The 15532-nt window shown below is 36.8% G+C and overlaps 1 protein-coding gene across 1 annotated transcript in view; it reads right to left on the bottom strand.

Moving 5' to 3' along the window:
• clmna (calmin a) overlaps positions 1-14698 on the bottom strand; it is a 39057-nt gene extending 24359 nt beyond the window's left edge. The window contains exon 1 of the mRNA XM_077239155.1: positions 14289-14698. Within this exon, the coding sequence (XP_077095270.1) occupies positions 14289-14373 (85 nt within the window). The 5' untranslated portion in view covers positions 14374-14698. The remainder of the gene's footprint in view (positions 1-14288) is intronic.
• Positions 14699-15532: the final 834 nt, after the last annotated feature.

Raw genomic sequence — 15532 nt, 5'->3', positions numbered from 1 at the left:
TTCACACACACTAGTCTACATCGCGATTTGATTTCAAGTGTACTGAACTGCTTTCTATTTTTTCCTCAAATTTACAAATTCCGTGAAATTCCACGTTATACACTAAATTCCTTTTTTATGACTGGATTTCGTCAGCATTTTAGGGGGGGCGGGGGGTCGTTTTGGGGGGGCGGGGCGCCCCCCCAAAACAATGGTAGGGGAAACACTGAAAGGTCAGATATTTCTTTGGACCTTGTGTACACGCTTTGAAATAAAAGACATCTGGCCTAAAGAGATGGTGGTGGTTGGGGAGCCTCCCATGAGACTGTGCTTGATTACATGATCTGTCAGGCAAAGCGTCTACACAGTCTACATCATGACGAATGCTTTCTTCTCAAGTTTTCTTTTCCTCTGCCGGCGGCTCATTTGGATTTTATAGGTGTGCAGTACACACACACAAGGAATAGGAAGATCCTGATGGGGATATCACTGGAGGCATGGCTTTCCTCATTTATATTTAGTGCCAAAACATAAAGAGGCTCCATTTGCTGGAATCAATAACTGTGGTCTAAATGCCATGATGGAATAATGACCCAACAGTCTAACAGGAAGTCTAGGCATGTCGCCACATACACAGAACTCAACAGCACAATAGTGCACATTCAGAGAGTGGCCAAGTTAAAACCATTTTTGTGACAACACATTTTAATAAGACCATAAATGCTTCACAGCAGAGCGCTTTCTTACTAAAAATTATTTTGGCAAATAATCCATCATTCAATGTTAGGGTAATGTGGCCGCTGTTAAATGTCTCCTTGAATTCAGCAAGTGCTAAATTACGCCAACTAAAACACTTTACATATTTATCTACATTTTCCATTTGACTACATATTCTTGAATTCAAATAAATATTAACTAAAAACACCCCCATGTTTAAACATGTAATGCAAAGTTTGATGAAACAGTGTTTCCTGGCTTCCAACAACTAACCCAAGTTCTTTCTGGTCGGCCCTAATAAAGAGCTAATCCTTGCAAAGGATTCTGGTTTCAAATGACTGCTTTTGCATTACCAAGCCCAGTATGACATGCTGGAGGTTGGTAAAGTTTTGATCACCTACAGCGCTTTAGCTGTTTTTTCAAACCCAAAGATAAATGTCTGTTCACACTAAAATAAGCTATCTTTAATGGTTGGTCGTGTACATATGCATCATTCAATTATCTATTAATTTATGTTTAATTTAGTTAATGAACAATATGATGAGTCAATAATTAATAAATGGCTGATATTTAAATCCTGTACTACTTTGACTAAATACATTTTAAATCTAACACTCCACAATTTAAACGCAACAAACGAATATTGGCATAATATTATAATGTACAGTGTGAAAATGGATATTCATTTTGAAATTAACTAAATATTACATTAAGCAGTGTTATTAAATTAATCTTAAGTGAGCATTTGATAATGGCAAAATTCTTCTCAATGTAAAAATAGATAAGAAAAAATGCACATGCACAAACAAATACTCAATACTGACCGATAGTGATAAACGTTTAAAAAGAAAAAAAATCTGCCAAAAATATACCTGATATATTTTGTTTTGTGTGAACGGTTCCTACAATATTAGATGATACACGTTTGTGTACTGCATAAAATCATAAAAAAGATATGAAACTAGATAATAACTTTGATCTTTAGTAAAGCAGTATCAATTTTACAGTACTACAAAAGCAATCCCTTTGTAGAAATCACAAAGAACATTGACACCCCAGCCTCCATTTTCTTTTTCCCTGCCAAAGTATCTATAAAGCATTTCAGGCCAAGGGCCCCAGCCAAGAACACAGCCCTCTCCATCTTTCCGCACAGACCATGTCTGTTTAATGAGGGGGCCTTCTTCCAGCTCCAAAGAGCCAGCGCTCAAACAAAGCAGGACAGCTTTGAGCTCTCAAGTGTGACAGACGGGCCTGAACTCTGTGTGTCTGAAGGTTCAACATGAGCAGAGCTGGAACCTTTCATGAGAATGTCTTTGTTAGGACTGTAGTTTGTTTGTCCTGTGGTCAGCAGTTCAGTTTGTATTTATAAATACAGCATGTAAACTGATTAATCTTAAGATTTATTCATTGATTTATCGAATCTTCCACCCCCATTTTCTTTGAGTAAAAACAATTATATATTTCTTTCTTTAGTTTTTGGTGAGAATTATGAGGCAGATATTTTTTCGAATGGTTTTGTGAGATCCACCCATAGAAATAACGAAAACAAATGAAGTATTTCCAACACTTACTCCTTTTGAAGTTATCATTCATATAAGATTAAGATCCCTTTATAGTTCATTTAAAACTTAAATAGATTTTCAACAACAACAAATTGTTATTTTGAACAAAATGACCGCTTTCATTCTCTGTTATTTATTTATTTAATATTTTATTTGTATAGGGACAGATACAATAAACAGATAAAACTGTGACAACAGCCATTCAATGTGTGTGTATCATAGTGCTTGTAGCTAAACTCATTTGCAACACTTGTCCATGGAAGGGCTTTTTCCCTGTGCATTAAGTATGTGAAGTTTAATGGTGAAAGCAACAGTTAATCCTCAACAAAGGTTTTTTACAAAACTGAAATTATTGCATTTACTGCAAAAATGTAAGTACATGGATTTTTTTTAATAGAAATTGATTTTTCAACACTTCAAAGTGCCATCACTGACGGAGGTTCTCTCTGTGAAGACTCAACTAATCAATAATAAAATCGTTAATGAATAAACTGTAATCAATAATGAAGCAGTCATTTTCATTATTGTATTTTATAAACAATTTAATCGTTTAGTTGTTGCAGCCCTCATTGTTATTGTATTATGTATGTCAAGGGCTGAATGAATTTAAAACATGACGGCTTTAGTGATATACTTAGGTTTTATTCACATGCCAAGTATTAGCTGATTTGCAATAATTTTGCCTAACAAAGCAAACTCTGCTCTATTTTCAGTTCCCAGGCTCCACATATAACTTAATTAGTTATCCATAGTAAATCAATCAAGAAATAACAAAGCAAAGATATATGCATCCGTTCATGAAAGCAATGTTTCGTCCAAACAGAATGACATAATTCTTCTGGTGAAATGCAAATTCTGTGGAAGAACCTTCTCTCTGATACACAATTATCTCTTAGGATGGTCAGATTTGCAGAACATGATCAAATTCAGAATCAAATGCTAATAATTCAAAACCAACAGAATCACTTAAGTTATCACATCTCAGTAAACAGAATCATTATTGTTCAGGACTCTTTACTCTTTCAGTCACTTGATAAATTATGCAGACTCTGAATTATGTGACTCTTATTTGCTTAACATGCAAAGAATGGGTTTGCCAAGTGAGATATCAACCAGCAGGAAACCAACCATTCTTATCACCAGGCGACATTGTGAATTTCAAACAGGAGAGATTCCCATATATAGTAGGAGAGGGGAATGAAACAGAAACCACTAGTCACTTATGTAGTCATGAAAAGGGCTTCCAAAAGCACAACATTAGAGTTTGATTGATGGCGCAAACAAGGAGGTCTATAAACTGTTACCCTTCCCATTCATCTCAATGGAAGTTGATTGGCTGGTGCAGGATCAGAATTAGAAATCTCTTGTATAAACAGTTATCCTCTTCTGTGTTCAAATCATGTTTCTTTCAGCATCGACTGCTAGCAAAAGTCAAACCTAGTCTGTCAAGTAAAAACTTTATTACATCAAGGTTGGATTACTTTAACTGTATTTTGAGATTAGTCAGTCAGCTCTATCCCGCTTGCAGATAGTTCAAAATGTGGCTGCAATACTTGTACCTAGTACCAAAATGACGGCGGTTTTACGTATTTTTTTTTTCCACTGGATGCCTGTGCGTTATCGAGTACATTTCTAAATTTCTCTTTTAGAGTTTAAATCTTTAAACGTTTTGGCTCCTCCTTACTTTTCGGATTTACTGATTGAAAATCGTCCAGTTTTGTATCTCCGGTCGTCCAACCAGAGATTGTTGTGCTTGTGCATCCCAAAGTCAAAGCTGAAATGTAGGGGTGACCTCACCTTTTCGGTTGCTGTGGAATCTTCTGTAGTAGATCTCCACCATCACTATCTGTTTTTAACTTTAACTTAAAAAATCTTTTTGATTTGGCATTATCAATGAGGAAGTTGTATTGCACTGTATTTTAGTAATGATTTTTTTTGTCTTAGTGTTCTGTTTTTATTGTGCAGAACGTTGGTCAACCCTGGTTGTGTTTAACGGTGCTATATTGAGATTGACATTGATATAAACAGCTGTTGAGGAGTCAGTGGAATGACCGGCATATATTGGGTAACATTGAAGTCAAAAGAAGGTCTTGTGAAATGTATTTGTGGGGGTTTCCACACAAAAGTTAAATGGTCAAAAACTGTACTGTTTTCATTTAAAAGATAGCACAAAAGATAATGTCAACAAGTCTCAGTTTTCCTAAAACTCTGAAAGCAGCCATTGTGAGATTGTCAATGTTTTCCCTGTTTAAATAAATACATTTAGATATGCTTCTGTCTCAATACTGTGTGGGCTACACAGACACCCTGCGGCCTTAGTAGACGGAGAATGCTACTTTATTGGAAAGCACTATATGCTCAGGTCAAATAGAGAAAAAAGTTTACTTTTTTGCATTGTACCTTTCTGCTCACGCTGATTAAATAGATTTTCCAGCCAAATTCTCATGCACCGGAATGCATCCAAGTGTTTTATCTTTTAAGGTTTGTAATAAGGTCTGTAATTAAAAATGGAGTTGGTATTGTGTATAATGGTATTACCATTTGCATTATGGTAATGACAAACTAATATGTCCTTAAAAGCACAGTATGTAAGTGTTGCCTCTACAGGTCGCATATTAAAAACAAAAACAAAAGCGTAGTTTGATGACGCTGTGAAGGAGCAAGGAATGATGGGTTTTGTCATCTTAACCTCCACTGCAGATGGAAATCAATCTGACGGGACACATGAATGAAATAAAGTTAATACCGTTACGCTTGATCATATGATTTTATTTAAACGTAACGTAATGTTTAATTCTAAATTACTACTCATACAAGTCACTTTATTTGTCGAATTAAATGGTGAGGTAAAGCAGTGCAGTTTTACGTGTTATCTTTGGCGACAGAATCCGTACAAGACGCTACAACTAGTACTTCCGCATTTTTTCATGAGACTCACCGTGTTGCCATGGTTTCTAAGTCAGTAAAAGAGAAAAAACGAGGATAACAATGACATTACGCCATAGATGTACACAAGTGAACAAAACATTTAATGCAAAAATCTTACATATTGTGCCTTTAATTGTCATGAAAATTGTCACAATGCAAAACCTCTTTATCGTCCTAAAAAGGCTTTATTATTTTTGTAAGATTCACCAATAAAAAGTATTTTGCAGCACTTACTCCCAGATAAAAGAGGTGAACACAAGCATTTTCATGCTTATAAAGGGATCGTCACAATTATATATCTTTAGAGGCTTAAGGATTCACAATGTGAATAGCAGTTTTCAAACATCAAACGAATCGTACACATGTCCCCGGAGAGCGAATGAGGGAACTAGTCAAGATGTGCAATGTCAAGGGAAAAGAGCTCACCTCCAATCAGAGATATGCAGAATGTATAAAGAGATGAAAAGATTGAGTAAATGAAGAACAGCACAAACATATTTTTTGTAAAATCTTATTTTGAAAAACATATTTTAATCCCACATATAGGCCTACAATCAAAAAAGTTGTATTATCTCAGTTTTGTAAGCCTGGAGCATTTAGTTCTGAATATCAGCAAAGGGGTGTTATTGTTGGACAATGGCTATTATCTGTCAGCCGAAAGAATTTAATTAATCCCTTCGCAAAACTCTACTTGACACCAAGAGACTCTTATGTAAGAGCAATTAGAGCTTGTTTCTTTCCATAAGCAAGTTGCAGTGAACAATGTAAAACTAACAATAACTGTCATGGAAAAAAACCTTTGTGACTCTTGACAGTTTGTGTATCATGAGAACAAAATATGGCAATCCCACAATATTCTGTTTTAGAGACAAAAGATGGATGTTTCATGATGAACAATGCCATTCATTCAAGTCCAAGTCATTACACCATTTGCTTTAGAATAAGACTTTTATCATCTTTCTATCATGACTGTCTAATCAGGAAAACTAGGCTGTTTAAACAATGAGACTACTTATAAAACTAACAGAAGAACACTGTTACTATTCATCTTTCATCACCACTGGCCTGTGCCAGCCGCCAGAAACACCTGCAACTAATAAAACAGCTTTCTTGATGTTATCATTATTCTAAAACAGAAAAAAAAAAGAGTTCAGTAACCATCAGAAAAGGCACAAGTGTACAAAAGTGAAATTAATCTACATCAAATTTCAAGTATTAAAAAGTTATTTTTGGGCAGCTAGTATAAAAATAAATGTTGACATGAAAAAAATGTGTTACTACTTTTCCCATGCAAAACTCACCTCCATAATGCAAAAAGGAGTTGCTTTACTTTTTCAACAATCATCATCTTCTAGTGTATTTATCATGCCTGGATATCAATGTTTTAGACTGGATAGATCTTCAGGAAGGGGAGGGGGAGTGTTAATATATGTTAGAGACAGCATTAAGTGTGAACGTCTCATGTTTAACTCTGTTAATCATTTAGAATTTGTGGGGTTGAAAATGATTCTATCTCCTCAAATGTCATTTATTGTTTTAAGTGTATATAGACCTCCTTCTGCAAACAATACATTCTATGATCAACTTACAGGAATTTTAAAAGAATGTATTCATAACAAAGAAATAATTCTAATGGGTGATTTTAATTTGAAATGGGATGATAAATTAAAGAGGAAAAAATTGAAAACTATTGTAGATAAATTCCATCTAAATCAGTTAATTAAAGGGCCAACAAGAATTGCCAAATCTTCAAAGACACACTTATATTTAATATTTACTAATAAACCCGAAAGGATAATCAAGAGTTATAATTTGATCACTGGGTTATCTGATCATAATTTAGCTTTAGTTGCATGGAAATTAATGAAAAAGAGTTAAAAATAATATAGTAACTTCTTCCAATGTTTTTCACGGTATACCTAAAGGAAAATTTGTAGCATTTGATGTTAGTGTTGACCTGCCTGGGGACTACAGATGAAAAATAGCCTTTGGCTAAATCCAGTACAATGCATGAAATGGAAACATTTATGTTAGAAATGTCTTCTTTTTTCAAATACAATGGAAGTCAATGGGCAATGTTTTAAACAAGCTAAATGCCAAAGTTTTGTACCATGACTTAAGAAAACCAGATGTGAACAATATTATTATTTCATTGGGAACCATCACTAATAAATTGCACTGTCTCCATGATATAATCAATATGAAAATCTAAACTCATGCTGATACAAGAAATACTTACTAACAGCCTGGCCTGGAAACTATAGAGTTAACCAAGCTTACATAATTTCTCAGCTGCAGAGGTTTCTAGCACTCAGCTGCATCCTCCTTACATGCAGCCTATGTCAGGCAGGCCAGTCACTCATGCGTGCTGGAGAAAGTGCTGGCTAAATATAGATAAAGATACACCTACTACAGCACGGCTCTCCTCCACCGATGATGCGGCTCTGGGTGTTCCAGAGCCAAACAGAATCCCTCAGATCTAAAAAGGAGGGTCATGGGAAATGCCAGCGACTTTCCATGTTTTCCAAGTTCCTTTCTGCACTATAATAACTTCAATCTGAGACCGTTCAGGTAATTCCAAGAACATATAGAACTATGCTTGAAGATAAACAACAGGGAAAGCACGTTTCAAAAAGTTCATTACCTCTAAAGGGATAGTTCACCTAAAAATGTTAATTCTGTCATCATTTACTCACCCTAAAGTTGTTTCAAACCTGTATGAATGTCTTTCTTCTGCTGAACACAAAAGAAGATATTTTGAAGAATGCCGGTAAACAAAAAGTTGATGGAGCCCACTGACTTCCATAGTATTTTTCCCCGTACTATGGAAGTCAGTGGGGCCCATCAACTGTCTGTTTGGTAACACATATTTTAAAAAATATCTTCTTTTGTGTTCAGCAGAAGAAAGAAATTCATACAGGTTTGGAACAACTTGAGGATGAGGTCTTGAAGGGGTAGTAATGAGTAATGATGAAAGAATTTAAGTTTTTCCAACATATCTTCTTTATAGATATGTTGATATAGATATGTTGGTAGATATTCATATATGTTCCATGAAGAAAATAAGTCATAACAGTTTGGAAAAGTAAATGATGAGGGTGAGTAAAGGATCCCTTTAACCAAACAGCATGCCATACAACAGGAATTAACTACTTAGATTTCATAATTTCATTGTGTTCTCTGCATAAACAGGGAACAGAGGAGAAGAATTTTAAGTGAGGCTAATTTATGCTGAGCCTGAGTGGATATCGGAGTAGCATCAGCTGCCCGAGGAAACTTACAGATAAAAACAGGAGAATAACGGAAAAGACAGGGAGATAGGCCTAGTGTTCTGATTTTCAGACATTTCTGCAAACCCAGTCTTCTACCCTAGGGTCAACTCTTCTTGAAAAGCCTTCTAATGTAGACCAGGGTTTCCTGAAAAACATTGCCTAAAACGTATGTAAGTGTGCATGTGAAACAGGGAGGGAGGGGGTACTTGAGTAATTTCTCATTCAACACTTCATATGAAAATCTGTCCTGCTTGACAACTCATCCAATAAGAGTCCAGTATATTCGCACTGATCTCTACTTTATTGCACTTTTTCTACTCTAGCGCACACTGGCTCTGTTTCAGCACTTCAGAACGCTTCAGCAGATGTCCGACTCTTATATCTACTCTATACTGCTATCATCAGCAGCGCTCTGCTTTGTGGCAAGTTTATCACCATTTTAGAAGATTTTTAGACCTTTATGATAAAAAGCACTAAAAGACCAAGTTTGAAGTTAAACCCTGAATACAAACAGATGCTTTTCTTGTAGCATAAGCTTCAGTCTAAATAAAGGGAAAATCAAAAAGTCTAAAATATTGGGATTTGTTATAATACGCAATGTGTGCATAGCTTGATTATGTTTCTATTATGCATTACATTTAGTATTTTAACCGTGTTGTTCAACTAAACCAAATTAATAATTGATTTTGATACTTTGTTTGAACCAATTATTTTTAGCTCATTGTTATTATAAGTTTAAAAGCGTCATTTAAAAATCTATTTTATTATTACACAAAAAATCTGATTACTCGATTAATCGTCAGAATAATCGACTAATTACTCGATTGCCAAAACAATAATAAGTGACAGACAACCCTAGATTAGTCAAAACATTTCAAAATACACCCCTCCTGCATTGTTGTGCATTTGGTTACTTTCCAGTCATATATTTTGTCATTAAAGATTTGGTAAAAATGTGTTAAAATATTGTCTCGTGAACCCAATATTGTGTAACGTCTCGTGAGCTAAGTGTATCTTCACACCACTAATAAAATGTAACTTGTACAAAAAAAGAAAAAAAAGCAACTAGCAACAGTGGCTGGTGAGAAAAAAGTTAATGTAAGTGTAATGGTTATGAACTTTTGTTATGTCTTCTGTCACGCCTAGTTCAGTTCATTTGCCCTCATTGTGTCTCCTTATTAGTTAACCATTCGCACCTGCTTCTGTTCTCCCTGATTACGGTCTCCCTCATTAGTCCCCTTATAAAGTCTCCCTGTTCTGTTCAGCATCTGGTTGGTGATTGTACATGTTACCCTGTGTGTGTGCGCGCGTGCATGTACTTTTCGTCTTCCTGGATTATACAATTGTTTGGATTATCTTAGTCTTTGTGAACTCTTGAATTGACCACACGCAGTATTGTGACAGTAAGTCCTATATTGTTAGTGAAGATATCAACTAGTAGAATGCAAGAAATATATTTGTTTCACTCGCATAACAGTGCACAGATGTCAAAATAATCCTCAAAGTGATATGGCAATCATAAAAAAGAAAATATACCATAATGATCAACTGTAAGTACTATCAACAATAAAAAAACAACAATAAAAATTTAATTTGTCAAGTTGTCACCAAATATTTTATAGTGGAACATGTGTGCATGCATAGATATGGATTTTGCCTCCTTTTCAAAACAAACCTGCAGAAGACATGCACTGAGATGAGTCTGCATCCCAAATTATCTAGAAGCTCTCAAGGGCCTGCAGACTATTGAATTGATATTCCAGAGGTCCAATGCATAGGGCATAGCTCTGTCAATAAAGACAAGATATCATGTAATCCGCTTCCAGCATCGGTTTTCTGCAATGCTTCATTTATATTCTCCAGTAATTTCTTTGCTACTAAGCCCTATACATCCTAAATCCAAGACACATTACATCCTAAATCCCTATTGCAATGAACAGCACTAGGGCACAGAAGAAGCCTAGAGGGCTTATATTCAATTTGAAAGTTTTCAGAGAGCTACTTTAGAGGGCCTAATGTTCATTCTCTCACTTCTTGACATGTATTTAGTCATTCATAGTCATGAAACCTGCAATTCTAAACACAGATAACAGCCGTAAATGCCACCGGCCAACACTAACCAGCGATTAACGGCACACATTAAAGTAATCAATCAGTGATGCACAATCAGTGATGTGTAAAACTCCTGCTCATTAAATCAATTATTTCAAGGGCAACGATTTATTCTTGTTTATGCATCAAATAAGTAGGACCTAATGCTGCTTTGCAGGTGAACAGTCACATGCAGACTATATTCAGATAACTGTTGCTTCCCTTATCAAGAAAGTTGTCTCTAAAAAAAAAAAAAAAAGGGCAAAATTCATTGTCTTTTTCAGTAACCCATTGGTTCTGCATCATGAACAACAGATTCATAATTCAGTCAGGATGATTACTTGGTTGTCTGAACTTCTCAAATATGTATAGGGGTCTTCTATCAGCTGTCAAGTTACTAATCATACAAAGTACTATATAATAATAATAATAATAATAATAATTACTAAGGCAAGCCCCTGTAACATTTATTCCTTAAAACTAACTACTTGTTACTCATACTTATTTTATATACTTATTAAATAATAGAAATTATCCAATAGTGTGACTAGAATATTTTTAAAATTTTGAGTCCATGTTAATACTAACATCTCACTAGTATTTTATGCTTGACGACAAGTACATATTTTCAAAAATTGAGTAAATGATGGGTTGCCTGAAAAATAAGTTGTAGTCTTATTTCAAAGTCAGACAGTTAATAACCAACAACAAGTAAAGATTACTTCAAAAACACAATCTCAACATACAAAAGAACATTCTAAAAAGAAATAATTATATGATCCAATTCAATATTGTAAAGAATCTCTCCATATAATTTAATGGTGTTTCTTTTTGTTAATAATATAATAAATGGGTAAAAGAGTAACATCTCGGTTACGTATGGTAATCCTCATTCCCTGAGGGAAAGAACGGAGGCGTGCGTAGTGACCGACGAACAGGAATCTTGATAGAGAGGCCAATCTATTTTGAGTGAAACTAAACGAGCCAATGCACATTGGCGTGCAATCATTTGCATCAGCTGCTCAGCCACGCAGCACGGGTATATAATGAGCAGTAGGTGCGATTGCACTTCAGTTTTTTGCTGAGGAGCCGAGCCGATGAGCCGAGTCGATGAGCTGGCTGCCCCGGCTAGTCACAGCAGATGTGGTGAAGGGACGTACGTCTCCGTTCCCTCCTTCAGGGAACGGGGGTTACCATACGTTACCGAGACTCTCGGCGTACGTCGTAACAGGTCCGGGTGGGCCAATAGGGAGTCACCAGAAGGACCTGCTCCTCGTCCCCGGGGCCAGCTGTGTGCCAGTCTGTCCGTGCCGAGTGTTCCCTCGATCAGGGAGCAAAACAGCAGGCAATGGGAGGTCTCTGAGGAAGCAAACAGGTCTACCTGAACCTCCCCGAATTCTCTCCAGATCAGCTGAACCGCCTGGGGGTGCAGTCGCCATTCTCCCTGGAGCACAGTTAATGACAGCTCGTCGGCCACACTGTTGAGCACACCGGGGACATACATGGCTCGAAGCGACCTCAGATGCTTCTGACTCCAGAGGAGATGGTCGGTGAGTTGTGACATGCGACGGGTGCGTAGACCAGGTTGGCGGCCCAAGAAAGCATGGCCATCATCTCCGCGTCCGACTCGGGCTCCGAATCGTCCTCCGCAGTGAAGTCTTACCCACCCTCTGATGCAGCGATCGACATCTGTTCATCGCGGGGAGCGCCGAAGGAAGCGACTGGTACACACCTCGTGGATGGTCCAGCACATTCCGTTGGCCGCTCTACTGGTTGCGGAGTGTGGAAGGAATGAGGGTTCCGAGGGGGTTGATTCCCCGAAGCAAGCGCGCTCACTGTAATCCTCAGGTCACCCGCACCACCGCCTGAACTAAACCTCTGAGGAGGGTTAGATCGCGCCAGAGGCATCGTGCGCCAGACACACGATGCAACATTCATGACCATCCCGCGATCCCAGTTAACGACCGCATCCAGAAACACACATGTAAATTGACATCTTTAAAAAGACGCGCTCCACCCGTGAAAGCTCTTTCAGGGAACTGCTCTCCTTGGTGCTGAAGCACGCAGGGGAACGATCGCGGCGAACACAGACAGGGAAGTACGTACGTCAAGAGTGACCGACGGATAGGGAACTCAATTTAACTGACTCAATCAAAAAATAACAGTGGAAAGCATAGCCTTTCAAAATAGACACTATTTGATAGCGTACGCGAATGCAGGCAGTTGACATGCATTCTAGAAATTTTCATCTTTGTCCAGGGTCTGAGCTATTTTTCTCCAAAAGTTATGACCGATAAAAATGCCTCTTTGAGAAGCTATCTAATAATGCCTTTACACAAGTGCTTATCAATGGGGGAGTCTGTTGTTGTTGCAGTCTCCGGTATTTTGTTGTTGTTCCATCTCTTTATTTAGTTTCATTTTCTATTGTGAAACAACCTTGTGGAACAACTAGGGGTGTAACAATATAATGTGTCACAATATATAGCGATACAAAATTCTAACAATATGTAACCTATCGTGGATAGTGACAATCTGTATTGTGTATAGTTCACCAAAAATGAAAATTTCTGTGAAAAAAGTTAAAGTTTACAGAGTTTTATTGTCGGAACTAAATTAAACTACTAAATATATAATGTTGAACATAATATATAGTAATGCAATGGGGGGGATATTTGTGGTTCCTGATAATGCCAAATGTTTTATGTTACCAGTAAAAACTAAAAGTGGCCTACATTATTTTAAATAGCCTATATCTAGTTAGTGACAGAGTGCTAACGTATTCGTCTGAAATAATTATGTATTTTCAGCCTCAGAATCATGAAAATTTGTATTCTGGTGTCACTATTGTCCTGTTCATTGGGTTACCAGCACCAAGTCCAAGCCTATTCATTTACACCCACAATGTAATTTCAAATTTAGCATTTTAATCAACAGTAAAAAAAAAAAAAATTGTTAACCTTTTATGTCTTGGAGTATCGCGATAATAACGTATCGTGATAAGTATCGAATCGTGACATAGCATTAGACCCCTAGGAATAGGTGATTTGTGCAAAACAAATTCAGCATGTGCGACGTCTTGCGTGTAAAAAGTTACAAAAATCGCACATAGCCTACTATTACGCGGACCCTTGCATACTCATAAAAACCGAAGTATACTTTGGGCTTTAGAAGGCCAAGGAAATGTAAGAAACCGCACACAAGTACTAATCTGTCTTAATATCAAGTCAAATAGGTTTCGGGAAATTAAAACATTGACACATCATCCCATTAATCATGACAAGATGCTAAAAAAATCTAAATCAGTCAACTCTGTTGCATTGCCAATGGCAGCTGTTGCTAGTGTGAATAAGAAAATAATTAGTTGAACTCACTATTTAAATTCAGTGACCATTCCTTGTATCTAAGTATCCAACTGAACAGTTAGCCTATCAATGAGACTGAAATATATAACAGTCACTACTAATTTAATTATACGCTAATACTTAGAAAACAGGTAGGCTATAACAAAAATACATACATTGCGTTAAGGAATGCATGTTAAATTGGCTTGCCATAATGGAACACTAAAGCGCAACGCTGTTATATCTCGCCGGTATATTTGTTACATGTAAATGTATCTCTTTTTCAAAGCGAGAGGTGAATGGAGACATTGGATCATCTCCAGTTAGTTATACACCAATGTTCGTGTCTTCGTGATCTCTTTTACCCATCCCATGCCTCCAGGCTCCAGCACTCTTACCTTGCAGATTCTGCACTCGGATGTCGCTGATCTGACCGATCAATTCCTCCCGTTCAAACCAATCATCCCACTCGTGTCCCGCCATCTGGATCAAACAGCGAGTTGCTCGTTATATGAGGCTCTCGTCCCGTGATTTCGACAGATTTCTCTCTTATAAAGTGCTCTATGTGGCGGGTGGCCAGGCGGTGGCCATGAGTGGAGTTTGTGGGGGTTTCAGGGGTCTGTATCCGAAGAGATGCTTGTTTGCGGCTCCCGCATTGCTCCAGTAAAGTTACTTTAATTCCTCGTGACGCACAGGAAAGTCTCTCTAGCGCAGCTTGGATGAGGAAAATGAGAGGGAAATGTGTGAGGAATAACCACCTGGTTAATGTTTGCAGGATTCTCTCTCTGTGCACGCCCACACTACCACTGATACTCTGAGGGCTCTCTCTCTCTCTCTCTCTCTCTCTCTCTCCCTCTCGAATCATTGTTTTGAACTGATTCTTTTTCCCCCAGCCGAACCGATTGGCGAAGCGAGCAATGGAAGCATGTTTAAATAAATATGAGTCTCTTTCACAGACAGGGCTTAGATTAAGACGTTAGGTCTTAGTTCATAAGAGATAAACAGTTTATAAACGTGCCTTCTAAAAAACATTACTGGTGTGCATCTTGAGGCATAACAATGGCAGTGACATATTGTAAGATATCCTATACAAGTTGCTTTCAGTTAAAACAGCTCAAACATGCAATTTAGTCTAGGGCTAGGTTTAAGACTCTTCTGTAAAACTGGGGAATTATGAGTTAATATCTGAATATATTGAGAATTTCAAAATAATCGAAAGTTTTTTTTTCATAATTATGAGTAGGCTAGCCTATATGCCATCATAAGGAACGTTTGTAATTAGAAATAATTCTCATATAAAAATGACTTATGATTTATGATATTGAGAAATTGTCTCTGACTCTAGATCTAACAATGATGTTTGTATGTCGTAATATTTGAAACTTTTAAGGTATTTCTAACTTTTACTTATTTGCCTACAACTTTTAGGTTTCCTTTTTTATTTTTTATTTTTTAAAAATTACTTCAAAATACAAAATTAACACTAAATAAATATATATATAAATAAATAGAAAGAAACAATAATTATGTTCCCTGTTTCCAAGAAGCAAATTAAAGATCCATAATATTTAGGAGTGTATTAGACCAACATTGTAAATAGTATCTCTATTAAATTTAGGCCCTGTTAGTGTTTCAGTTTTTC

This window comes from Siphateles boraxobius, unplaced genomic scaffold, assembly GCF_051911475.1.
Source record: "Siphateles boraxobius isolate OS27281-9 unplaced genomic scaffold, OSU_SipBor_1 22, whole genome shotgun sequence".
NCBI lineage: Eukaryota > Metazoa > Chordata > Actinopteri > Cypriniformes > Leuciscidae > Siphateles > Siphateles boraxobius.
This window is presented reverse-complemented; position numbering and strand designations above follow the sequence as displayed.